The 27,915-nt window shown below is 39.2% G+C and overlaps 1 protein-coding gene across 5 annotated transcripts in view; it reads right to left on the reverse strand.

Moving 5' to 3' along the window:
• KIF4A (kinesin family member 4A) overlaps positions 1 to 27,915 on the reverse strand; it is a 114,763-nt gene that overhangs the window by 39,548 nt on the left and 47,300 nt on the right. For all 5 annotated transcript variants that reach the window (XM_032847748.1, XM_032847744.1, XM_032847749.1 and 2 more), the window contains 9 exons: positions 25,901 to 25,962; positions 15,552 to 15,684; positions 13,820 to 13,878; positions 13,602 to 13,707; positions 9,048 to 9,104; positions 7,841 to 8,026; positions 2,959 to 3,062; positions 1,486 to 1,630; positions 627 to 737 (listed from right to left, as the gene is read on the reverse strand). In XM_032847748.1, the coding sequence (XP_032703639.1) occupies positions 627 to 737; positions 1,486 to 1,630; positions 2,959 to 3,062; positions 7,841 to 8,026; positions 9,048 to 9,104; positions 13,602 to 13,707; positions 13,820 to 13,878; positions 15,552 to 15,684; positions 25,901 to 25,962 (963 nt within the window). The remainder of the gene's footprint in view (positions 1 to 626; positions 738 to 1,485; positions 1,631 to 2,958; positions 3,063 to 7,840; positions 8,027 to 9,047; positions 9,105 to 13,601; positions 13,708 to 13,819; positions 13,879 to 15,551; positions 15,685 to 25,900; positions 25,963 to 27,915) is intronic.

Consider the following 27,915-nt stretch of genomic DNA (forward strand, 5'->3'; position numbering starts at 1 on the left):
CTTTGTTTCTCAAAAACCTTAAAAATCTTTATGCTGCTAACAATATAAAGTTCAAACTTCTTAGATCTTTAATAATCCAGCTTCATTTTGTCTTTCTGATGGAATCTTCTACTATCCTTCATCCCACCAGGACCATTCATCATTCCTTGAATATGCTTACAAAGCTGTCATCTCTGTGTCTTTGCTCCTGCTGTTCCATCTATCTGGAATGCCTGTACCTGTCTCTATCAAAATCCTCTCTATTATTCAAGGCCTGTTCAGCTGTCATGTTTTCACTCTAACTGGAAATATGCTTTCCTTTCCTAATTGCCTTGGTGTTTTAGGCCTTTCATAAAGCACAGGTCTCTTTATTCCTTCAGTGAGAGAAAACCATGCTATGTCTCACCTTCCCATTTAGATTAAGACATTCTTCAAGGGCAGAGCTCATATACTACTCATTTTTCTATTTTCCATGGTATCTACTGGGTAGTACCTTGTACGTGGTAGATGTTTAAGAAATACCTGTTAACTTTATGAATGTGTCACATTTTTTTGGGAGATAACCAGTTGTTTGAAGAAAAGCTTTAATGTTAATCACCCAGAGAAGGGTTTATGAGGTGGGCCTTTGAAAAGCTGTAGTTACTTACTCGTTCTTTTAACTGGATTACTTCTTTGTCTTTTTGTTGTTTCCACTGTCTAAACTTCTCAGCATCCTCTTTCATCTGACGCATTAACTGTACCCTCTGGCTTTTCATCACCTGTAAAAACAAAACCCAGTACAAGTATTAGTCATCTGCACTTATTCTAGGCTGATGTGCAGATGGATAGACTAACTATTAAGAAGAGAGAAAACCCAGAGCTGAGCTGAGAAGGCTGCCAACAGATTTTCTGATTAGGCTTGCAGTACCCCTTGCTATGCTTGCAAGGGGTTTCCAAGTATAGACTACACAAAAGAACATGCTGAAGAAATTAAAAAAAAAAGTACCAACAGCTAAAATCAGCCCGAAATTCTTTGTATATAAATGAAATTTCAAGGAAATATCTCCTAAGCCTCAAGGACAAATCCACCTAGCAACCAGTGGATTCTAAAGGTTTCAGTATAAGCAGCCAGTGACTCCAACTCGCAGATGTCAGAAGTCGGACATTCAATGGCTGAAAATATTTTCCAGGTGTCCTCACTTTGTAACTACTTGACAAAATAATTGTACATAATCATGGAAGGTGGGTTAGGATATCACCACAAAATATCAAGGTATCTTTCTCCTTTGGTTTCCCAGATGCTCACATTAAGCGCCTGAATGCTCAAGCAGGGTTTTGTCATTCAGATTCTCGGTGACTACCAGGACAATGTCCTGTAAAAGGGACATTTGTGGAGGGTCACACATTTGAAATGATGGCCCTGCCTGCTACTTTCTCACCTGACAACACCTCTGTAGTATAATTCTAAATGGAACACATATGTTTGTAAGTTTTAACGAAATAAACCCAAGGATGAGAGTTTATTACCCGTATCTCCTGGTTCAGTTTGGAAACGGTATGCTCTGTGGATTCTTTCAGCTTCAGGAGTTTGGACTGTTCATTCAGTTTCTTCTTCAGATCAGCCATTTGACCCTCTAGCTCCTGGAGACGTTTACGGCGGCGCTCACTCAACCTAAAAACAGATGCCATGGGAATGAAGACTAGGAGCAGCAAAGCCTGACTTCAAAAGACATAGTACTCGACTCCCAGGTTCACAATCCTGATATATATATATAAAAGAGATGACTGATCACATAGTCATCTTTAAATAAAGAATAACCACCCAAATGGTCTCAATAATGCAAGCTCAATACAAAGAATAAAACAACAAATTTTTTGAGTGTATAACACTGCAATTGACTCAATACATCACTCTCCCCACTATGCTAAAAGGATGGTTCTTTGAGGATATTTCACTTTAGTTTAGCTGTAAAGGAATAATTCTAATGATTATTACACTAGTCTGAGATAGAAAGCAAACATTCAGCATAACATTTAAGAACATGAACTTTAGACTTAACAGAGATATAATCGAGTCACTGAGTAAAAAGAAGGTAGAATAGCCAATGAGGAAGAGGTCTGAGGAAGAGGAGGATATTCTGGTTATCTGTCCTGGTTTTATTCTTATTATTTTTTTAAGTAGCTTCCATGCCCAGCGTGGGGCCCAAAGTGGGGCTTGAACTCATGACCTCGAGATCGAGACCTAAGCTGAGATCAAGAGTCTGACATTTAACCGACTGAGCCACCCTGGGCACCTCTGTCTTGATTTTATCCCCCACCCCTTTAAAGAATTTTTATTTATTTATTTATTTGATACAGAGAAAGAGAGAGAGCATGAGCAGGCGGAGTAGCAGGTAGGAGCAGGCGGAGTAGCAGGTAGAAGCAGGCTCCCCGCTGAACAAGGAGCCAGATGTGGGGCTCAATCCCAGGACCCTGGGATCATGACTTGAGCCGAAGGCAGTCACTTAACCAACTGAGCCACCCAGGTGCCCCTTGATTTTATTCCTAACTGACTAAAGGATGGCTAGATTGTTCTTTCATTTACTAGCCTGGACATTAATTCTATTGACAAGCTAATTGGCCATCAGTGCAGGGACAAAGAAACTGTAATGTCAGGTAGGTCTGATAATCTTTCAGAATCCAGCTCAAATGCTAATTTCTCATAAAGCCTTTCTTGATTATGCTGAGCTAAACTGGTATCTCCTGACTCTGAACTCTTGAAGCAATTACTGCCTAGGAAATTTATCTAGCTACTAAGCACATGCTGCTATGGCATTCTTTTACTGACATCATGAGGTACTGTTATAAATCTCAATTAACTTTTCTTCTGTTGAGATCTCCTCTCCACAACTAGGTGTAAACCCTGTGGGGGCAGAAAATGGCTCTTTTCTTCTCTATTTCCTTTATAACTCCTTACACATAGTAAGGACTTAACATAATACTTATTGGCTATATTCTTACTTGGCTTGGTTGACATCCTTCTTTGTTGTCTGAAGTTCAAGAACCAATTCTTCTTTTTCCTTCTGCAGATTGATGACTTCTACTTCTAGATTTTTTATGTTATCCTAGAAATGTTATAGGTCAGAGAGAAAGCATTAGAAAGCACGGGAAGAGACTCACTTAAAATAAAGAAAATCCCTTCAACATTCCATCTCTTGAGGAATTATGTATTCAATTTTACCACTTCAATCGCACACTAAAAACATCTGTACTAGATTTAAGGAGATTAAAGTTACATAGTGGGAAAAGTATAAACTTGGAATCCAAAAGCCTGGGTTTGAACCTTGAGTCTAGGGTTTAATATCTAAATATCTTAAGGGAAGTCATTTCATCTCCTTTTAGCCTTAGTTTCTATGCAGAAAAGAGTTAATATAGCAGGCCTGATATTGCTATTCTTAAAAAAGCACTGCTTGCAAGACTGGTCTTCGGCTCAGGTGTGCAAACTTGGGTTTTGATAGGGTTTCCATCCTTTTGATAAGAGTGACTCATTATGCCAAGCAAGAGACCCTTAACCATACAGAACAAACTGATGGCTACCAGAGGGGAGGTGGGTGAAGGGATGGGTGAAATGGGTGATGGGGATTAAGGAGGGCACTTGTGATGAGCACAGGGTGTTGTATGGAATTTTTGAATCACCATATTATATACCTGAAACTAATATTACACTGTATGTTAACTCACTGGAATGAAAACAAAACCTTAAAAAAAATCCCTGGACTCCTAGACTCCAGGGAGCTTCCCTGATAGACAACATTTCACACATGTTGTCACAACCCATTGCTAGAGGAATTAAATAATACATATTGTGTTACTCCACTGGGAGAAGACTCTTAGAAGCTCACATCTGGTTTCCTTCAGACTTTGCCCCATGTGCCTATTCCCTTTGCTGATTCTGTTTTTTATCCTTCCACTGTAATAACTCATAGCTATGTGACTATATGCCGAGTCCTTTGAGTCATCCTGGCAAATTGTCAAACCTGGGGGTAGTCTTGGGGACCCGCGAGAGTTTCCCTATCTATGTAAACAATTAACAACACTACTTACCTCCAGGGTTGTTGGGGAGATAAAGTAAGATAAAAAAGTTATGACATTTTGTAAATAGAAAAAGGGCTGCACAAACATTCTTATATTCAGAACTTTTAAACATATATATTTAATACCAACTGCAGTTCTGCATGCATTTAGGAAATGAATTTCAGAAACTGAATTTTAGTCATTTCCAAGATTAGGAAAATCCAATAGATCCCTTCCTGTTCTCATAACCAAAAAATTTCAGGAGACTGGCTGAATGAGTGGCTGTTAGCCTAGAAGATTATGTGCGGTTCTTAGACCAGTATTGAAATGACATGAAGAGGCAGGTTGGGTGAGGCTGTATCAGAGAAGCTTTCTAAATAGGCAAGAGCTGTTTTCCACAAAATCTCCTGAGCCACACTAGTACCCAATGAAAATCAATCTCATTGCTTTATAGTTACCTTGCATATTTCAACTGGCAATAATGTGTGTGTGTATATTTAGGGAAGTAACACATGAAAACACTGTGGTAAAAAATAATCCAGATAATACATATAAAGGGCATGTTCCCTCCACTGCCCTACACTTCCAAAATTCCAGTCCCCTATCCAGAACTAACCATGGTTATCAGCCTAATTCAGATCTTTCAGACATTTTTTCTAGATATTCACACATATACGTAAAGACCTTTATGTGTGTGTGTGTGTATATATATATATATATATATAGCTAATAAATACATAAGTACATTGTAGCAAATGTCTAGAGTATTTATGTAGATAGAAAAATAATATATACATACACACATATACATGTGCATATTTGTGAGTGTGTACCTCTTGAATTGTGCAAAGATAAGTAGAATTACACTGTATGTATATATTATTCTGTAACTTGCTTTTTTCCAGTCTTAGAGATTTATTTTTATCATTGCATATAGATCTAACTCATGTTTTTGCCACAATGAAATATTCTTGTGCATGCCTTCTGTGCATATGTGCAAGGTTTTTCTAGGGTAAGAACAAGTGGAATTACAGAGTCACGGGGGTATACACTTTTAATTTTCATAGATACTGCTGCTAAATTTTCCTCTAAAGTGGCTATTCCAATTTATACTCTTGCTAGCTAAGTAGGAGAGTACTCTTGTCCCTACACCCTTACCAATATTTCATATTATAAGACTTCAAAATTTTTACCAATTGGATGGGTGAGGAATAGTATCTTTTCATTAAATATATGCCACATTTAGTCAAAACTGTCTGATTCCACAAAGGGAGTTGAGTCCTGGGTTACTAGAACTAAATAGGCAAGAGCTAAATCTTCATTAATCAGAACCTATACCTCCTCAAGTTTTTCTATAGCAATTCTTCAATGATAAAAAGAAAAATACTTAGGGGGCACCTGGATGGCTTAGTCATTAAGTGTCTGCCTTCGGCTCAGGTAATGATCCCAGGGTTCTGGGATTGGGCCCCGCATCGGGCTCTCTGCTCAGTGGGGAGCCTGCTTCTCCCTCTTCCACTCCCCCTGCTTGTGTTCCCTCTCTCGCTGTGTCTCTCTCTCTTTCAAATAAATAAATAAAATCTTTAAAAAAATACTTAGAACAAGAAACTACATTTATTTCTCAGAGTGATTTACATGTGATGAAAAGGTACTGTTTACAATAAGAATTTGTTTCCTCTTTTTTATTTTATTTTATTATTTTTTAAAGATTTTATTTATTTATTTGACAGAGATCACAAGTAGGCAGAGAGGCAGGCAGAGAGAGAGGAGGAAGCAGGCTCCCTGCTGAGCAGAGACCCCGATGTGGGACTTGATCCCAGGACCCTGGGACCATGACCTGAGCCGAAGGCAGAGGCTTTAACCCACTGAGCCATCCAAGCGCTCCTGTTTTTCCTCTTTTTTTTTTTTTAAAGATTTAAATTTATTTACTTTACAGAGAAAGAGAGAGAGACACTACAAGCAGGGGGAATGGTAGGCAAAGGGAGAGGGAGAAGCAGGCTCCCCTCTGAGCAGGGAGCCCAATGTGGGGCTCCATCCTCGGACCCTGGGATCACAACCTGAGCTGAAACCAAGAGTCAGTGCTTAACTGAGTACGCCACAAAGGTGACCCTAAAGTAATTCTATTTTTAATCTTTTGAGCAATTTTATACGTTTTTGCTCAGTGGCTGTACCAGTTTACATTCCCATGAACAGTACATGAAGTTTCCTTTTTCTCCACATCCTCGCCAACACTTGTTGTTTCTTGTGTTTTTGACTTTAGTCATTCTGATAGGTATGAGGTATCTCATTGAGGTTTTGATTTGCAATAACGTCTAAAATTTTCAAATTAATGTATTATACTACCAACTCTTATCTACAAAAATAAGGTAAGTGTCAGAAGGAACAGCTTAAAAAATTTAAAGTATAAGCCTAGGGAATAGGGGAGAAAGTAGTAGGGCACAAATTGGTTTTATTTTTCTGATTATTGTACTGTTTGGCTTTTATTTTTTAATTTTTTAAAAGATTTTATTTATTTATTTGACAGAGAGAGATCACAAGTAGGCAGAGAGGCACACACACAGAGATAGATAGAGAGAGAGAGAGAGAGAGAGAGAGAGAGAGGAGGAAGCAGGCTCCCTGCTGAGCAGAGAGCCCGATGCGGGACTTGATCCCAGGACCCTGAGATCATGACCTGAGCCGAAGGCAGAGGCTTAAACCACTGAGCCACCCAGGCGCCCTGTTTGGCTTTTACAAATGATATATATGCATCTGACATTAACAAAAAATTAAGTTTAAAAAAATGTTAAGACAAAAAGGAAATAAAACCTCTAATGGCAACTCAGTTACTATTTTGGAATACCCAAAGGGAATTCTCTACCCCAAGGGAAAAAAGCATTAAAAATTATTTAGGAGAAACACTTTTCTTGTTTTTACTCTGGAAATTTAGGGGAGCTGGTGGTAGAAACACATGAACACGATCATGATTTCTTGATACAGGCATACAGGACCTGAGGGTGGTAGGATATAACTAGATAGGGAAACAATCCACCCTTTCCTCTACCAGCACTGGTAACATCACTTGGGGGATGGGAAACACTGAGCTACAGTGGAAAATAAGGTCTGGAGCAAGGGTAACTCTGTGGAATAACCTGAACGCCAAAGACTTGTCTTTCAGTAAAGACCTGATTATTTTTTTTTTTTTAAAGATTTTATTCATTGGTTGATTGATTGATTTGACAGATAGAGATCACAAGTAGGCAGAGAGGCAGGCAGAGAGAGAGGAGGAAGCAGGTTCCCTGCTGAGCAGAGAGCCCGATGCGGGGCTCGATCCCAGGACCCTGGGATCATGACCCGAGCTGAAGGCAGAGGCTTCAACCCACTGAGCCACCCAGGCGCCCCAAAGACCTGATTATTAATAAGCAGGGGCCAGTTAGAACTACCACTAGGAAAAACAGTCTAGCCATTTGCCCAGTCAAATGATACCCATTATAAGTTTCCTCCTAATTCACATTATAACCAAGGCCATCTACTAAGAGATCTATCTTTCTTAGACTCTCAGTATAGTTATTAGAACAAAATTTCTCCACAAGTAGGGACTACATTTATTATTATTTATCAAACTATTTATTAAATACCCATTGCATAAGGCAAGGTATTAGAGCAAATGAAACAAAACGGCAGGTTCCCTATCCTGAATGTATCATTTTTGGAAAAAACAAAACAAAAAAAACCAACGCTCATTATGTTGTCTCATCATCATCACAAATAGCACCAACAGTGTGCCTGTTCTCTTTCCAAACAATTAAAGGGAGATGGTAGACATGAACAAATGCTGCTCTAGTAAATATCTTACCTGGTACTGGAAATGAATGGGCTGTAGCTGGCTGTCATTCTGAGTCATCTTTCTGGCGAGGGCCTCTTTCAGTGCCAGGGCTTTATTCAACTCAACAAGCTCCTTAGACATTTGAGCTTGACGTAGAGCATGCTGAGTAGTGAAAGCATCAGAAGACCTACTGGTCTCTGGACTGGTTTCCACTTGCTAGAAAAAATCAGGATAATGATTTGTAAGAGAAAAGCCACTGGAGTTCCTTAGGTCCTGCTTCATCAGGTCTCACACCACCTCTCCATTACTAGTACCACCGTTCTTTTAAAAATATGGCTTCTTGTAGATTTGCATTAAACATATAAGATGAATTGAGCCTAGGCTATTTCCCTGTGCTCACGGCACCTTATTTCTTATATCCTTTAACTGACCCTTCTAGAGCACACTAAGTTTCTTGCTCTTTCTTTTATTGATCAGGCTAACATTTCTTAGCTTTTATCTCATTCTAAGGGGACTTTACGGGAGAAAGAGTTCTGGAAATGGCACTTTAGGAATGATGGCAATGGAGAAGAGGCTTCATTTATTCTCACAGAGCTCACCTCTGGCACCTGATTTATCTCCTATCTTTCTTCTTTCAGAGTATGAAAAATACTGATACATGTTTATTTTAGGGGGGAAAAAGATGTCTCAAGCAAACCATTGTCTTGCCTTCCATTCTGACTTTACTCTATAACCTTTAGCCAACATCTAGTATATTTTATCTATTCTTGCAACTCAAACACTCCAGATATTCTCCTTGGTTCTTTTAGCTCCTAACCATCCCATCCACAGAAAAAGTATGATGAGAAAAAAAATCTCTCCCACATCTTCTCTGATGCATTTTCGACTCTGCCAAAATTTCCTGATTTGTTCCTTTCCTCATTCTAACTTGCTAGACAGCAGATGCAGGATACTAGCATCTAACAAGGAATCTGTAAGCCAGATTACAAATAAGGAAAATGACATCCTTGAGATGCCCTGCCATCCATCACCGGTTACACTAATTTATACTATTAGAGATGGAGCCTATCCAATTTAGGGGTTTTCCAAAGCTGACATTTACACTCAAGATTTCCGGATTTCCAAGGTATTCTATGGACGGTGGTAGCAATCGGGGATGCTCTTCCTCAGCTGAGTGATACATTACAGGAAACGGCACAGTTAAATCTCCTAGTTCTACACAAAGCCGATTACTTACAGCTTCTGGTTCCACTGTAGTATCAATGGCTGCAGCCATGCAAGCAACAGTTTCATCCTGCAATGACAAATGATGTTTCAGTTTAGGAAGAGACTCTGAAGTGAAGCTTACTAGTGGATTTTATATTGCTTATTCAGTTGTTTTTTTCAAGTGTATGTAGAGACTGTTTAAGGCGCTGGACCCATTTTGTGGTATATGTACACCCAAACCACAGATTGCCAGTTCTCACCTCTTAAGTCTATCCTTGTTATAAGGTCAATTGTGTACTTGTTGTTAAAAAAAGGGGGGGGGTAGGTCATGTGGCAATTGACATATTTATTGCACCTCTCCTGCTCTGTCCGAGAACAATCGTCCGGAGTGAAACATTAGCCGTTCTCACAGGCCAAAGTTTAACCCATTTTATAGACTCTACTCTTTCTTTCTGTTTTTACCACCAAGTTTACCTCTATGATATATGGGTCTAGCCAGTTCTCATGGACATACCACCCTAAAAACAGACATATGAAATAAAGATAATGCAGTAGAAAAGTGAATAGAATGAAAGGTTATTTTTTGTTTGTTTGTTTTTATAGTCAGTTGAGGTAGCAAGAGCCTACACTAGGAGATACATTCCACAGGTAGACACCCCAGAAAGATGTGCTCATGAAGTCAGACAAAGATCCTGCAGCTTTTCTCCCTCATATACGTAAGAACCAATCAATCATACAATAGCTATTCCAGGTAGTGGTTACTTGAAAGAGTAAGCACTGATTCCTTTCCAGAGAAGGGCTATTCCTCTTTTGGGCATTGGAAAAACCATCTAAAAGGGGAACCTAAAACCATGTATTAGGACCAGTTTGTTCATAGACTGTCATACGAGCGAGCTCTGTTCTCCCCCACTGGAATTTAGTTAGGCTTTATTTGGCATTGGGCCGTATGGATTACCACTTCTGTTTAAGTGATTCTGCAAGCCCTGGGAAGAAAGGATTCTTTCCAGGAAGTCACATGATTAAAGAGGTCACAGGTGAAGAAGCTATTGGCTCAACAGCAAAGAAAGAATTCAGGGTTAGCACACAGAGTGTCTGGATCAGTCCAGTGAAACATTACATAGTTTTTGAAACTTGAATCTCAGTACCTTCAAGGCGAGGAGCAAAAAGGCCCTTAGTTAAGTGCTATTTGTAAAGTACTTCCCTGCCCAGAAATTCCCAATCAGTGAGACTCAAAGAAAATTCAGAGGAATCTTCAGTGTTCCCACATCCCTTCTCATCAACACAATACTCATGATCTTCAAAGGGCCAGACATGAGACTCTTCTGGAACAACAGCACTTCAATATATTATAGGTTAACAGTTACCCCTTTTTCCTCCCCTATTTTCAGTTTCAGTAAATGGCCTACTTATAGGCCTATCCTAGATTAGCAAAGCCTGTAACACTGGCTTTTGGAGACTTTTTTCTAGTACCTTCCAGAGGGTTAGGATCAAAGTAGATGGGTTAATCTTTGAAGAAGACATGTTACTGTGGGTTTACCTTTTGGTCTGTGGCCCAATAAAATTTTGTAATGTGAAAGTTTAAGCTTTGGTGACATGTTCTACATGAACATGGTAGGATTCTGCCTTCATAATCCTAAATACAAATACATGACAATAGGATTTATTTCAATCTAACAGCCTTCCTCTCATCCTAAGGCTGCAATGGAGAATCTCTCGTAAGGTAAAAATACATGATTTGCTGAAGGCGATGGTCAGGGAAACAAGCTAGGGTACACTGAGCTATATTGTATTAACCAGCAATACCCTCCCATATGAAGTTCGCACTGGGAGGCAGTAGGTCATACCATTACTGGGCATGCAAGATGCTTTTTATGGAAATGGTCTTAGAGGAGGGGGTAAAAACAGCGACAATAAAATTTGATTTTGTGGGAAGTGAAAGGACTGCATGAATTTCCTCACAGGTGACTATAGCAAGGAGGTTTGTTTGAATTGTGTTTTAAAGGAAGAAATGGTACAGTTTAGTGCTTAAAGCCCCAGGGGGAAGATTTGGGAACAACGGTTGCCTTCATCCCTAAAAAGGGGGTGTTCACCCGTCACTTAAAATAAAAATAGTTTTAATCCAGAACGAAGGGCACAAGCACTTACATTTGAAACATTTTGCTTTCACTGTAGTGAGTCTTAATAAAAGCCACAGGATACATTGTTGTGTATTTCCAAAAAATATGTAGCTGGAGGGTCCCCCAACAATAGACATGGAGAACTCTGATTCAAGAGTCCAGCAGGAGCTGTGGGCAAAGGGGTTTACTCTGCCTAACTGTGCTAGTGGAGGGAAGCCAGTGAAGGGCTTTATCAGCTTGTGGCAATCTTTAGTACCTTCTCGTTTCAGGCGCCAAGTGAATTTTCGTGGCAGATTCAGCGATTCTACAGAGTCTCTGTGAGTCAGCCACCACTAGCGACTTCCCTCTAGAGGCACGCCAGGCACCAGTCATATCACCAGATCCTCATTGCGGATATGCCTTCTCTTCTGTTTAGGACTGGTTTCCATGGGTTTCCTTCATCCTCCCCATGTGACTCGAAGCCCCAGAAATGAGGTGGTGCGAAATCCTCTAAGATCGGTGTGGTGGCCATGAATGGTGGTGTCCTGGGTCACTCTTTTGTGATCATTTAAGCTTCAGCTCCAGTATGGTTCCACAACCTATATTATCTTAATTTTGAGGCAGCTCACACAAGGTGTTCAGACATCAGATGTTTCAGCTATATTTAAGTGGAATTATTGATGGTGAAATTTCACCTTGTGATAGCCATTCTCTGGCATACACTCTATAATTTAGCCATAATGAAGTCCTTATTATGTTCTAAACTTTCATCCCTTTTTGCTTTGGCATATACCTTTTTATATAGGCTGTCTTCTCCTCTTTGTGTGACAAACTTCTATTCATTTTTTAGAGCCCAGTTTCTCCTGTACTGACTTCCTGAATTTTCCAGGCAGTTAATCACCCTTTGCTCATATTGCTGATGTAAAAGGATTAAAACAGAAAGAGAGGGTTCTTAATAATCCTTGCCTCCTTTCCCCTTTCTTTGCCACCTCTCCCACCTGTGAACCTTAACCAAAGAACAAACTACAAGGCTTGCAAGAATGACCCTGAAAATAACTGGACAGTTAGCAGGATGGGGTTGCACCATTGTTCTTAATTTAAGCAAGAGGCACAAAAACTGGAACAGGCTCCAACCAGAAGTTTTGCGGCAATTAACCACAGAACTACTACCTGAGCCAAACCACAAGGACACCCCACCCCCTCGCTTCTCACCTTACAAAACTCTAATCCTGCTTTGACTCAGGGAGTTACCTGGAGTTCAGGAGCTCCCTGAGTACCTCAGCTGAATGATGCCTTTGGCCTCTTTTCGAGTCACTTAAACTATTTTCTCTTGACCTTAATACAGTAGTTAGCAAGGTCACACAGCTAGTGAGTGGCAGAATTGGGTTCTAACCAGGGTCTGTGTGGCTCTGGAGCCCAGGTTCTCAACTGCTGTGGTCTGTGTGTTGGACAAATGAGCTGTAATCTCAGACTGCTCGGGACAGCTCTGAAAAGTACTACTTGTTCCAAAACACTGCTTTCTAGTCTTTTGGGGACTTTACTCATTTAATTTATTGGAACTCATCCTAACCCTTCCTTCAACAAGAATGTATAATATTTTTAAAATTGACTCTTTCAGAGTAAAATACAGGTGTAGCTGATTCTGTGATACCGTTCTGACAAGTCTAGAAAACACTGGGCAAGAGCTGAAATGGAGAAATCACTGTTCTGGTAGAGTTAAACCTCTGCCCAAGAACTAGAAATTACCACCAGTCATTTATGAACATGTCAGAGGTTCAGAATGATAAACAAGAGGCTATAGATGGAACAAAACCAACCATAACCCCTTAATCAACCATGGTCCCTTAACATAATATCATTTCAACTTAAAAAAAAAAAGTATATATGCCTAAGGGCTAAGCTAGAGAAGGAACCCAAAGATAAAAGGTCTTTAGGGTGGTTGGATTGTAAGAATTTTTCTTCTGGGAAAAACAAGAAATACCCGCTGCCTACCCCCTCCCCCACTACCATTGTAGTTCTAAAAATAAATAAAAATTGGAATTTACAGAACGATCATTTAAACTAATTTATTACTGGTTAGAAAGGAGAGCTATGGTATTCCCTGGTTGCTCTAAGTTATCTGTCAGAACCCAGTGTGTTTAGAACTGAGGTGTGGCACAAGGCCTCTTGTTAAGTTAGCCTACACTACACAAGTCAATGACTGCCGCCATGCTACAGGACAATTTTGCAACTGCTCTGTTGCTGTGTCCAGCATTCAAGTAGAGTACTGAAATCTGAATGTGCCATTGCATATGTAAACTATGAGTGTTTTGATTGAACGAATTTAATATTCTGATCATATCCAGTGATCCATGATCTCTGTCCTCAAACAGCTCACAATCTAGTTGTTTTCGGCAAAAGCCAAAGGCACAGAGTTGGACACATGTATAGGCAACAAGTGAAACAAAAGAAAGCAATATGTCTATTTACACTGCCCGGCCTTGGCTTACCGATAGCTGGGTAATCACGTGCTGTAGGTTACGAATTATCTCTACATTTTCTTTTAATTCCTGGTCTTCCAAAGTTTCCACTAACTTCTGAAGATCCACTTTGAGGCTGACAATTCAAACAGAGGAACCCAAAGGTTAATCATACTGCAAAGACCAGAGGATAGATGATTATATACTAAGGTTATAGGTCACTCACAGACATTTGGTATGAAACTTACGCTGCATGCTGCCTGAGTTCCTCCAGCTTGGCGTTCATCTTTTCATTCGCTTGTTCTGTCTGCAACAGAGACCCAGGAGATCAACAGTGGTGATGCCGGACAGTCTCACCTAATTGTGCCCTCTCTCCTATTTCTATGCATTAAAACCTGGGTAGAGAAATTGCCTCCTTTTGTAATCGAGGATTCAGTGGGCTTTGGTGATTTAGTGAGAAATGACGTTTTTTTTAACAGTCATGGAAATTAGCCCTTCAGTCAACATGAGCTACTGAAAATAGCATCCAAGCAGCTGGGTCTTAGGCTTGCCATGAAGCTCAGACTATGGTGTAGAGTGTGAAGCCTTAATTCCATATAGAACTTTGCAATTGGGGGAAAAGCAATACTTCCTGGCACGCTACTCCCTGCTGTTTGCAAAAAAACCCACTTACTTTAAACTGCCTCCTACGCTCTACTGTTCCCTAGCCCTAGCATAAGGGCACTGAAAACATAAAAGGGCCTCATATGAGTTGAGCTTTTTTTTTTTTTCAAGTTACACTATCTGATATGGTAGGCTGGTTTTAGTAAGAAAAAACAAGAAAAAGGGTGAGGCATAAGAATATGGCAGAAGGAGATACATTTTGGGAAGGGTGATTGATAATTTCCATTTTATCTCAATCACAGTATCTGTAACATGCAAGATGCTGCAACAGATTAGGTAAAGACAGTTTATAGAGGACAACAGTATTGTGGTTGTTGACATTCTAACAGGACATCAAGCAATAAGCCTTCCCGTAGCCAAGTTCAGAGGGGTATGTGGCTAGAGTAACAGGTGCTGTCTGTTAACATTGGCCATAAGCACACATGTGTGAGACGCAGCTTCTGGAATTACTTCAAAGGCATAGAACGCAGTACTAGAGACAGAAAACTGTATATATAAATGCTCTAGTTCTCATTTTCACCATTCCAGGAGCAATGGACAATGGATATGGGATTTGGCCCTCTTTCAAGAATCTTTAAGCAGCTTAGGCCTCCCTGACTAGAGAGCACACAGATGCATGAAGGTGTATAAATTACAGATGTTCAATCACATTTTGGTGGAAACTCATTTTTGCTTTTGGCAACAGCTGGGCTATTAAAAATTGAGTTGTATTCAGGCTAGTAGAAAAATGTTAGTGGTAGAGCCAGCACGCACCGATTCAGGTTACTATCAGACAGGTAGTAGGATATGGAACTGGAGAAATCAGTTATATAGGGATCCACTCTTTGGAAATTAACCGTATGTGAAAGGAATTAACATTAATTTCCCAGCTGTTCTAGCTCACCATGGCAGCTGTTAGGACAGCTATGTGTTAGGACAAAATGTGACATTAGGGGAAGAGAGGTAGAGAAGACCTAAAATCTTACTAAGGGGACAGTTACTTGCTATTACAGATAATGATTAGGCAGGACTTTAGGTGACAGAAGGATCTGGTTCTTTTCTCTCTGGTTGGTATTTTAGAACAAATCTACTTTAAAATCAGATTCATGTGGATTCTCTGTGGTGGATATATAGGATATATATGATTCTTTCAACTTTTCTGTATGTTTGATTATAAGCCCATGCGTCTACCCTAGAGGGGCTCCATGGAGGATACGGTACTATGAATCCATTTCTTTCCGCATAACTCGTCTCTCATAACGAGAAGCTTGTAAAATATTTCCAAAACCAAAGCCAGTAAACGTCCAGATTGCTAGTGGCTTAGTTGTGGGGCCTCACCAAAATGATCCTCTCCAACATCTGGGCTGTCTGACCAGCTGCTTCGCTCAGACCACGACTTAATTTTTCATTCTCCTCTATAAGGGACTGATTCTTCTCCATCAGGGACTGTAGACTTTCTGATGGTTCCACACTAAAACAAAGAAAGAAATGTATTAGAAACAGATCTGTTAATAACACCTATATCAAAGGTAGATAAAAATATATCCCACAGACTTTTTAGGTGTGGGGAGTTGGTTTAAAATTAACCCCCAAAAGTCTGGGAAAAAGTGGATCCATTCCAATCTATCCTTCCAGTCAGGTCATATATTGAATGAATAAGAAATATATGCCTGAAATACTTTGAATTAATGCTTTGTGGGAAGGTAATAATTCAGAGCCAGCCATGGTTGCAACAGAAATGACTAACCTCAACCCTTGGCTCTTGGTTTAAGATCTTTCTATTTGTGCCATGTAGTTAAGAAGTGAAGGGAGGCTAAGCAAAATAAGTCAATCAGAGAAAGATAATTATCATATGATCTCATTCATATGTGGAATTTAAGAAACAGAACAGATGAACATAGAGGAAGGCAGGGAAAAAATAAAACAAGACAAAATCGAGAGGGAGACAAACTGTAAGAGACTCTTAATCATAGGTAACAAACTGAGGGTTGCTGGGGGGGGTCACTGGATGATACACTATATGTTAATTGAATTTAAATAAAAACAAACAAAAGAAGTGAAGACTAATTGTAGCTAAGATGCATGTTGTCTCCCTCCTCTTCACACTCCTTCTGTAGCTGAAACTCCCTCTCAATCTCTCATTAAAGATTAGGGAAGCAAAGAAGGAAGAGATAAGGAGGAGGTAGAAGTGACACTGCTCTGGGCTGAAATTTAACCTTATCAATATAAGTCAGCTACCTATTTACTGAAGTTTAGGGAAATAGCATTAAAGAAGTCAGAAAGTTGATGTAATGACCAGTGGCCACCGAGAGCACATTTCACAACTCTCCATAAATGTTCCCTTCTAAATGTCTGTCTTGCTTGAAATCTCTCGTTCATTTGTCTATCAATTTTAAATTGCTTAGTGTGGGTGGTAGCAACAGTGGTGTCCGTATCAAGTAGGAGTGGAAGGGAGGGACAGAAATAGCTTGAAGGAAAACATACAGATAAGAACCTTTGGAACTTACGCAGATTACTTGGTGTCAGTTCCAGACTAACGGAAAAGACCAACAAGATAGTCTTGGAAAAGACCATCAAGTTTGTTTTTTGTTTTTGTTTTTGTTTTGTTTTGTTTTGCAATCCACTGGTATTCGTTGTTCAAAAGACTGGAAAATAGGACTGGTGAAAAAAGATCAGAAGAAATATGAAAATTTGGATCTGAAGGAGACTGAAGGGAAAAATGAATAGTTGCCAAGGCTATAATAAAGAGGAAAAAAAGGACAGGGAACAGCTGTTCCCAATCTCAATAAAGGCTGGAAAAGGATTTCAGGAATAGATGCCCTCTCACCCAGCTTAAGACCTCCAGGAATTTTTAACAGAAACTCTTAACATGCTCTTTATCACAAAGTTAATAGCAGGGCCACACCATAAGGTCTAATGTTACACTACTGAGAATTTACTAAGACTTTTTAAAAATTATTTTTAATTTAAAAAAATTCTTAGGGGCCCCTGGATGGCTCAGTGGGTTAAAGCCTCTGCCTTCGGCTTAGGTCGTGATCTTAGGGTCCTGGGATAGAGCCCCGCATCGGGCTCTCTGCTCAGCAGGGAGCCCGCTTCTTCCTATCTCTCTGCCTGCCTCTCTGCCTACTTGTGATCTCTGTCAAATAAATAAATAAAATCTTTAAAAAAATTTTTAAAGATTTTTATGTTAGAGAGAGACAGAGGGAGCGTGTACATGAGTGCACAAGCAGGGGGCTAAATGCAGAGCATACACGGGGCTGGTCTCACTGCCCCAAGATCATGACCTGAGCCGAAATCAAGAGTTGAACACTCAACTGACTGAGCCACCCAGGCGCCCTGAGAATTTAAGACTCTTATGAAAGAATGTTGAGTTAAAATGTGGATTATAAAGATAAACTATTGGCAAATTTAGTGTTATTTTAGATTGCTTTGATATTTTCTTATTGTTATTAAGCTGAAAACTTCCATGCATCATTTATGAAAGTTGACAAGCTCCAAAGTAATGATACTTTAAACTCAATAGTTTTCTCCTTCTAAAAATTTCCAAGGTTTCTCTAAATGGGGGGAAATACAATGGAAAGCCAGTGTTTCCTCTTTTGCAGGCTATTTAATGGTCAATGCTTGGAATTCAAGTTAGCTGAGCATGTGCAAATTGATAAATGTTCACAGAAAATCAATGCAAAAGCTTCCATGACTCACATTCAAAAAGAAAAGAATATAATCCTAGGACAAAAAGCAAAAAAAATCCATTTATATGAACTGTACATTTTGTAAAAGGCCTTTATGAGAGGTTTCTTTTTTTTATTTGAGAGAGAGAAAGAGCACAAGCAGTGGGGAGGGGCAGAGGGAAAGGGAGAAGCAGACTCCCCCTGAGCAGGGAGCCCAATGTGGGACTTGATCTCAGGACCCTGGGATCATGACCCAAGACAAAGGCAGACGCTTACTGACTGAGCCACCCAGTCGCCCTGAAATGTCTCTTAAAATATACATTCTTGAGGGGCATCTGGGTGGCTTAGTGGGTTAAAGCCTCTGCCTTCGGCTCAGGTCACGATCCCAGGGTCTTGATCGGGCTCTCTGCTCTGCAGGGGGTCTGCTTCCTCTTCTCTCTCTGCCTGCCTCTCTGCCTACTTGTGATCTCTGTCTGTCAAATAAATAAATAAAATCTTAAAAAAAAGAAATGATCAGTCCATTAAAAAAAATATATATATATACATTTTTGAGAAACGAAGTAGCATCTTTATTTCTCTGTAAAACGCTAAACAGCTGAATTCACTGTTTGATTCATCAACTGTTTCTTAGAATCTATTCCTTGTGTAGCTGAAAACTATATCCTGTAGTACATTCTTGGTGGTTGGAAGTCTGGAATAGTTTTCATTTGTCTTGTGTTCATTCATCTTGTCTTACATAAAACAGGTCTGTACTAAACTGAAAGGAAAGGAAGATGGATCAATTGCTTCTAAACTGGTTAAACTAGGGGCACCTGCGTGGCTCAGTCATATAAGTGTCCAACTCTGGATTTCAGCTCAGATCATGATCTCAGGGTGGTGAAATTGAGGCCTGCATTGGGCTCTGCGCACAGCAGGGTGTTGGATGGAGATTCTTCTTTCTCTCTCCCTTTGCCCTGCCCTCCGCTTGTATGTGTGTGCGTGCGTGTGTTCTCTCTCTCTCTCTCGATATATAAATAAAATCTTAAAAAGATAAACTGGTTAAACTAGAGTAGGTCTTTAAGAGACCCCAGCTTTCCTCAATTTCTTTACCCAACATTCTTAAAATATTACCAGGAAACCGAGATTAAATTACCCAAAGAGGGAAAATTACAAAGAGAAGAGTGGTCATGTCTGGGTGATAAAATTATGGCAATTTTAAGATTTATTCTTTATACTTTTCTAAATGTTCTACAAGAAGCAATGTACCCCTTTAAAATGAGAAAAATGATTAAGTTATTGAAAATGAGTATATTAAAATAAAATAGGCTCACACATACTTAAGAATAAACTCCAAATGAAAACATGAAAGGTAAAAAATAAAACCAACATAAGTTCTAGAAAGAAACATGGGCAAATCCCTCTTTAGCCTTGGTGTAGGGAAAAATAGTCTAATTATGATTCAAAATCCAGAAGCATGAGGAGGATGTAAACACCAGAGCCACTTTGGAAAACAGTTCAGCAACTTCTTGAAAAATTTAAGATGCACCCCAACAATTCTACTTCTAGATATCTGCCCAATAAAAAAGATATGACCATATAAAAACTTGCAAGTAAATGTTCATAACAGCAAAATTCATAATAGCCAAAATGCTGAAACAACTCAGAAGTCCATCAGCCAGTCAACAGATAGATAAAAAATGGGTAATCTAGACAGTGGAATACTACTCAGCAATAAAAATGATAAGAAGTTAATTAAAATTAAATTAAATTAGTTAAAATTAAATAATTAAATAAAATTAATAAATTAAATACATTTATATTTATTTATAATTATAAATTAAATAAAATTAAAGTTAAATGATATGAAGTGGTAAAACATACATGAATCTCAAAAATGTTATAGGTAGAGATGAGTGTATCATATGTTTAGAGAAGTTAAATCACTATGTTGTGTACCTGAAAGTAATATAATATTGTGTGTCAGCTATCCTCAAAAAAATGAGATGTAGTCTATATATACAATGGAATTACTACTCAGCCATAAAAAAGAATGAAATCTTGCCATTTGCAATGATGTGGATGGAGCTAGAGGGCATAATGGTAAGTAAAATAAGTCAGACAAAGACAAATACCATTGCTTCCACTTATATGTGGAATCTAAAAAACAAAAACAAAACAAACTGAAAGCAGAAACAGAGCCAGAAATTTATAGAACAAACTGGTGGTTGCTAGAGTGGAGGGGGGTGAGAGGATGAGTGAAATAGGTGAAGGGATTTAAGAGGCACAAATTTCCAGTTACAAAATAAATGTCATGGGGATGAAATAGGGTATATAGTCAATAATATTGTAATAACTTTGTATGGTGGCAGATGGTGACTACACTTATGCTGGTGAGCACCGTGTAATCTATAGAATTGTTGAATCACTATGTTGTAAACTTGAAACTAATATAACATTGTATATCAACTATACTTCAGTTAGGAAAAAAAACATTACAGGTAGAAGCTGACAAAAAAGTCCACATACTGCATGACTCCACGTGTATAAAATGTCCATAATGGGCAAATCCATGGAAATAGAAAGCAGATTATTGGTTGCCTGGGGCTGGGAGTGGGAATAGAAGTAACAGCAAATGGGCATGAAATATTCTAAAATTGGTAACTGAATATAATAAAAAAAGAAAAAAGAAAAAAAGGGGAAAAAATTGGATTTTGTGGTGATAATTGTACCACTCTAAATTTACTGAAAACCACTGAATTATACACTTATAGTAAGTGACTTTTATGGTATGTAAATTACATGATCAATAAAGCTGCTAAAAAAAACAGAAAGCAATAAAAATTTGACTAACTTTACTACATAAAAATTAAAAATTTTTGTGTAACAAAAGCCCCATAAACAAAGACAAAGAGAACAAATTAGGAGAAAATATTTGCAACACACACTACAGCCAAAGGACTAACATCATGAATATATAAAGAACTGTTAAAAATAAGGGCCAGAATTAGGGTGGCTATTATTATTTTTTTTAAAGCAGAGGGGCACATGGGTGGCTCAGTCGCTTAAGATGCTGCCTTCAGCCCAGGTCATGATCCCAGGGTCCTGGGATTGAGCCCTGCATCAGGCTCCTTGCTCAGCAGGGAGCCTGCTTCACGCTCTCTCCTCCCCACTCGTGCTCTCTCTCTCGCTATCTTTGTCTTTCTCTCTCTCAAATGATAAATAAATACAATCTTTAAAAAAATAATAGTAAAAACAGAAAATAGCAAGTGTTTGGTAAGGATTTGAAGAGACTGTCACTCTTGGGCACTGCTGGTAGGAATGCAATATGGGGTAGCCACTATGTAAAATAGTATGGCAATCTTATTAAAAAATTAAAAATAGAATTACTATATGATCCAGCTATTCCAGCTTTGGGTCTATACCCAAAGAATTGAAAGCAGGATCTTAAATCATTCATGGCAGCATTATTCACTGTAGCCAAAAGGTGGAAGTAATCTGTGTCCCCTGACAGATGAATGGATACAAAATATGTGGTATACATGTACAATGGGATAGTATCCAGCCTTTAAAAGAAAGGGCATTCTGACATATGCTACGACATGGATGAAACTTGAGGATATTATGCTAAGTGAAACAAGACAGTCACGAAAGGACAAATATTACATGATTTTATTCATATGAAGTGCTTAAAATAATTAAATGAAAGTAGTATGGTGATGGCCAGGACTGAAGGGAGAGGGGAAAGTGGGGAGTTATTGTTTAACAGGTATAGACTTTCAATTTTGCAGGATGAAAGAAGTTTTAGATGATAGATAGATGGTGGTGATGGCTGTACAATAGTGTGAATATACTTAGTGCCACTGAAATGTATACTTGAAAATGGTTAAAATGGTGAATTTAATTTTATGTATATTTCATCACAATTTTTTCAATAAGGTCCAAAGGATCAAAAACCCTGATAGGAAAAAATGGGACATGTGAACAGATAGCTCATCGGAAAGAGATAGAAATGGTCCTGAAACATATGAAAAAAATGCTCAAATCCACTCATAATTAAAGAAATGAAAATTAAAACAAGATACTGAGATAGTACGCCTCACCTATGAGACTGGCAGAGAAAAAGCATGACAACACAATCCTCTGGTGAGGCCTTGGGGAAACAAGCGCTCTCATATGCTGTTGTTGGGAATGCAAACTGGTGCACCCCTTCTGGAAGGGAATATGGCAATAAGGCAATATCTAACAAAATCATACAAGCCCTTATGTTTTGCCTCAGCAATCCCATTTCTAGAAATCTACCCTGAAGATAGACCACTAATAACATGAAAACTGAATAACACAAGGTTATTCACTGCAGAATGTTTGTAATTACAAAATACTGGAAACAACCTAAATATCCATACATAGGAAAAGTCATTGAATTAATATGTTTGGCATGTGTACACTAAGAAGAATACCATGCAGCTGTGAAAAAGTGAGGAAGATGTCTATGAACTGGTAAAAGTGATTTCCAGGAAATGCTGAGAAGTGGAAAGCCACAAAGACTATCTGTGGTATACTACCATTCATATAAGGAGAGGATATGAAAAAATATATATAAGTATATGCTCATTTGTACAGGAGAAATATAGGAAGGTCAAGCCAGAAACTAAAGAGATTGGTTAAATACAAAGGAAGGAGAAAAGTGGTAGAAATAGGGTGCGATGGGAATAGGATAGCAGGGATGAAGAGGAAATGACATTTCCCTGAGTATTTAAAAAAAATGGGGTAAATAAAAAACATGTAACAAAATTTACCATCTTCACCGTTTCTTAAGCGTACATACAGTTCAGTAGTCTTAAGTATATTCACATTATTGTACACTGGATCTCCAGAAATTTTTCATCTTGCAAAACTGAAACTTACACCCATTCCACAACCCCCTGTTCCCAGTGTCCCCCAAGTCTATTCTTTCAGTTTTCTGCCATTGCTTTTATGTATTTTCTTAAAATATTTTATTATTTATTTATTTGATAGACCCAGAGAACAGAAGCGGGGAATGGCAGAGGGAGAAGGAAAAGCAGGCTTCCTCCCCACTGAGTAGAGAGCCTGACATGGGGCTTGGTCCCAGGGCCCTGGGGTCACAACCCTAGCCGAAGGCAGACACTTAACTGACTAAGCTACCCAGGTGCCCCCTGCCATTGCTTTTATTTCTACACTGTTCTTTATGTTCACCTATATGGACATAGGCCTTTGCCCTATGTTTTCCTCTAGTTCTTTTGTGGGTTCTTCTTTTTTTTTTTTTTTAAAGATTTTATTTATTTATTTGACAGACAGAGATCACAAGTAGGCAGAGAAGCAGGCAGAGAGAGAGGAAGAAGCAAGCTCCATGCTAAGCAGAGAGCCTGATGTGGGCCTTGATCCCAGGACCCTGAGATCATGACCTGAGCCGAAGGCAGAGGCTTTAACCCACTGAGCCACCCAGGCGCCCCTGTGGGTTCTTCCTTTTTAAAATTGTGTGAAAACATATAAAACTGGGGTGCCTGGGTGGCTCAAATGGTTAAGCGTCTGACTCTTGGTTTCAGCGCTGGTCATGATCTTGAGATCGAGCTCTGCCTCAGGCTCCATGCTCAGCGGGGGGTCTGGTTGAGATTCCTTACTTCTCCCTCTGTCCCTTCCCCCAACTGGTGGATGCTCTCTGTCTCTCTCTAAAATAAATAAATGAATCTTTAAAAACAACATATAAAACTTACTGTCTTATCCATTGTTAAGTAAACAGTTGAGTAAAGTGCATTTACGTTGTCATAAAACAGATCTCCAGAACTTTTATCTTGTGAAACTTTCTGTTTCTATGAATTTGATTTCTCTAAGTATCTCATATGAATGGAAACAGTATTTTTTTGTGACTGATTTATTTCACTTAGCATAATGTCCTCAAGTTTCACTCATGCTATAACATGTACTAGGATTTCCCTCTTTTTTTGTATTTTTTTAAATTTTATTTTTTATAAACATATACTTTTTTCTCCAGGGGTACAGGTCTGTGAATCGCCAGGTTTACACACTTCACAGCACTCACCATCGCACATACCCTCCCCAATGTCCATAAGGATTTCCCTCTTTTAAGGTTGAATAATATTTCACTACACACACACACACACACACACACACACACACACACACATTTGCATATTTGCTTTATCCATTCATCCACTGGTAGACATTTGTGTTGCTTCCACTTCCTGCCTATTGAGAATAGTGTGAATATTGCTGCTATGAACATGGGTGTACAGATATTTCTTTAAAACCCTGCTTTCAATTATTTTGGATATATAACCAGAAGTGGGATTGCTGGATCATGTGGTAGTTCTATTTTTAACTTTCTGAGGAACCTCCATACTGTTTTCCATAGCAGTTATATCATTTTACAATCTTTCCAGCAGTGTACAAAGCTTCTTATTTTTCCACATCTTTGCCAATATTTGTTATTCAGTTTTTTTAAAAGATTTTATTTTACTTGAGAGAGAGAGAGAGAGCGCGCGCATGAGCAGGGGGAGGGGCAGAGGGAAAAGCAGACTCTCCACTTAGCAGGGAGCCAGACATTGGGTTCAATCCCAGGACCCTGATCTGAAGTCAGACATTTTAGCAACTCAGCCACCCAGGTGCCCCTCAGTTTTTTTTATATTAGTGATCCTCATGGGTATACGGTGATATTTCACTGTGGTTTTGATTCACATTTCACTGTTGAGTATTTCTTGTTGTATAACTCTGACTCTTAAGAGCATCATAGTATTTCATATATCCTTCACATACTCAGAATATAAACAAACAGTTAAAACCAATGAAGATGTAGGGGGAAACCTAAAATGGAATACAAACAGTAACTGTGGGAACCAGTATCTTGCCTGGATACATTAAGCCTAAAGACAAAAGAACTGTACATAAATGTAATCTAGTTCATAAAAGTGTTTCTCACTGGGGTATGGGCTAGCAATTCTGAAACTACTTTATGTGTATACTAGAACTGAACAAGTAAGAAAAGAGATTGCAGCTGGTTTCTCACTGTTGGAAAAAGAAGTTATAAATAAGGGGAGGAGGAAGGCTAAAGTGAACTCTGTAGTGCTGGACTGGTATCATAGGTATTGGTATAAAATCATGGCTTTTAATGTATATACAGATGGGATATAAAAATATACATGTGAGCATATGTGTGCATTACTAGGCATACAGATATTTCCTAGTTCTACCCACTGAGAGGGACTCAGTGACACCCCAGTAACAACGAGCATACCTAGCACCCAGAGTGGGTTTCTAAGCAATATTTTCCAATAAAAAAAATCAGGGCTCTCTTGAGATATGGTTGATTCTAGAACTGGGGCAAGTAAAATACAAGATGGGTGTGGACATCTCCTGGAAATGCTTAAAAGCTAGAGGGTTGGGGAGCCTAGGTGGCTCAGTTGGTTGAGTTGCAGACTCTGGATTTCGGTTTGGGTTTGTTCTCGGGGTCCTGGAATAGAGCTCCACATGGGCCTCCGTGTTTGGCAGGGAGTCAGAGGATTCTCTCTCCCTCTCCACCTGCCTCTGTCCCCCACCACGCACACACACTCTCTCTCTTTCTCTCTAGAAAGGATGAACAAATCTTAAAAAAAAAAAAAACACCAAAAAACTACTAGAGGGTATATTAAAGAAATACGAACCATCCTGAAGGAGCTCCTACTGGACAAAGCACGAACAATTTGAGCAATAAGACAAATAATGGTAGTACTGGGTGTTAACCCATAGAGTAAAATGTGTCACATGTGTCTATATGGAAATAAATACATAAATAAATAGGAAGAAATAGCTCTTCTTCACAGGAGAATTCCAATTAATAAATTTCTGAGGCCAGAACCCATGTTCTTTCTACCACATCAGGCGGCCTCAAAGCTAACTAGCAAGTTTGACAAGCTCCCTGCCTTGATACTAAGTGCTGCCAGAAACTTGAGTATATCGGGGGAAACAACCATCAGGAGAAATGGCCTCTGCTAAAATGTACATTTAAAATTAATCTATGACTCTTACTTTATAGATCCAGGCAGTGTGCCTCCATGGGCTTGTAGCAACAAAACCTGTAGCTGTTGTACCTGGGAAAAGCAAAGAAAAATAGTCAGCTAATCACCGATCAAAAGCTACTTATCCCTTATCCGCTAAATTACTACAATTAGCCGTAGTGTAATTTTACTTGATACCTATGAAATCTAAGGCATATTTTAGGCATCATGGAAAGCATCAGGGTTGATGATTCAGTGACAAAAGTCCAAACAGCATTATATGAATGACTAGTACTTATAAGATGAGCTGTCCCTTTATCTGAGCGTCTTAATGACTTTTTATTGAGCATCTATTTTTAAAAAACCAAACTCAGCACCGGGCTAGGTAACATGAGGGAGATGTGAATAAACTCTCATGTTTTATTCTCAAGTTTACAATGATAAGCCTACGGCTTGAAATGGTAAGAAACAATACAGGAGAGAGGATGCCAGTTCATGAAGTACAGTTAAGTACTTTAGGGTTCTGAGAAGAAGCAAGATAATGAAATTCCACAAGTGTCAAAAAGAAGCTTCCTGGGGTTGGATGTTAAACCAGAGTGTGCGAATAACGATCCTCTTCCATTCCCTCCTATGACGCATAGAGGAGCTGTTCTGCCTCCTGTGACCAATCTCATTGCTTATGCTTTGGATCCCAACTCTTCTTGTCTCCTGATCAATCATACTTTGTTAACCCTTCTCTCTTCTATATCTTTGACTTCTCCATTTCTACAGGATCATTTCTATTAAGATTAAAACATGTTCGGGGCACCTGGGTGGCTCAGTTGGTTAAGCGTCTGCCTTCGGCTCAGGTCATGATCTCAGGGTCCTGGGATCAAGCCCCGTGTCGGGTTCTCTACCCAGTGGGGGGAGTCTGCTTCTCCCTCTCCCTCTGTCCTTCCCCCCTGCTCATGCATGCGTACATGTTCTCTCTCTAATAAATAAATAAAATCTAAACAAAAGAGATTAAAACGTGTTCAAGTCTCTCCGGTCTTAAAGCAAAAGCACCCTTCTCAATCCCACTTCCTCTTTTGCCCTACTTTTCCCCTTCACAAAGTTTGAGAGAACAGTCTAAACTCATCGTCACCATTTCCTTTTGTTCACCCCTTGCACTTGCTCCACAGAATCCTCTAATCTGATTTCTGCCCATAGCATTCCACTGAAACAACTCTTGCTAAGGTCACCAATGATCTGCATGTCACTATAATCTATGGGCATTTTTCGGTCTTCGTTTTACTTCACTGTTTGCTAGCATGTGGTTTACTGGACACCATACTTTCCTGCCTTTCCTTCTACACTTCCAGCTGATCTTCTAAGGCTCTTTCTTGGTTAATCTTTGTGCCAATTGTCCTTTAGATGATAAATCCTCAAAGTTCAGTATCAGTCTTCTTGCTTTATATTATACTCTCTCCTTGAAGTCTCTCTGTCTAATGGTTTCAGTTACCATCTATAAAGTAGTGACTCCCAAATTTATCTCAAACACAAATCTTTCTGAATTTAGAGCTTTATGTTCATCTACTTCATAGTCCCACTTGGCTGTCTGCTATCCCGAAACCTGGTCCTTTTCTAGTGCACTCCGGGTCAGGGAACGTGCAGTTTCACATGCAGAAATCTGGGTGCCAAACCCTCATCCTCTTATCTAAGCCACTGGTCAATTCTTTCCATCACCACCACCACCACCCTAAGTCCAAGCCACCATTTATCTCTCATGTGGACCACTGAGTAACTTCTTAACATCTTCTCGATGAATCTACTCTTGCTCCACTATAATTCATTTCTACACAGTAGCCAGACCATCATTTCAAAATGGAAATTGTCCCTGTTACCACCCTGCTTAACATCATTTTTAACATCATCCAGTCCTCTATCAGGTATCTGCTTCTTCTCCAGTCTTCGTATTGGAATACACTTTCCTGGCTCCCTCTGCTCTAGCCACACCGGCATTCCTTCAGTTCTTCAAATGCACAATACGCCTTCCTAAATCAGGACCTTTTCAGACTTGGAATATGC

The sequence above is a fragment of the Lontra canadensis genome, unplaced genomic scaffold (genome assembly GCF_010015895.1).
Source record: "Lontra canadensis isolate GAN:19392208 unplaced genomic scaffold, GSC_riverotter_1.0 scaffold193, whole genome shotgun sequence".
NCBI classification, from domain to species: Eukaryota; Metazoa; Chordata; class Mammalia; order Carnivora; family Mustelidae; genus Lontra; species Lontra canadensis.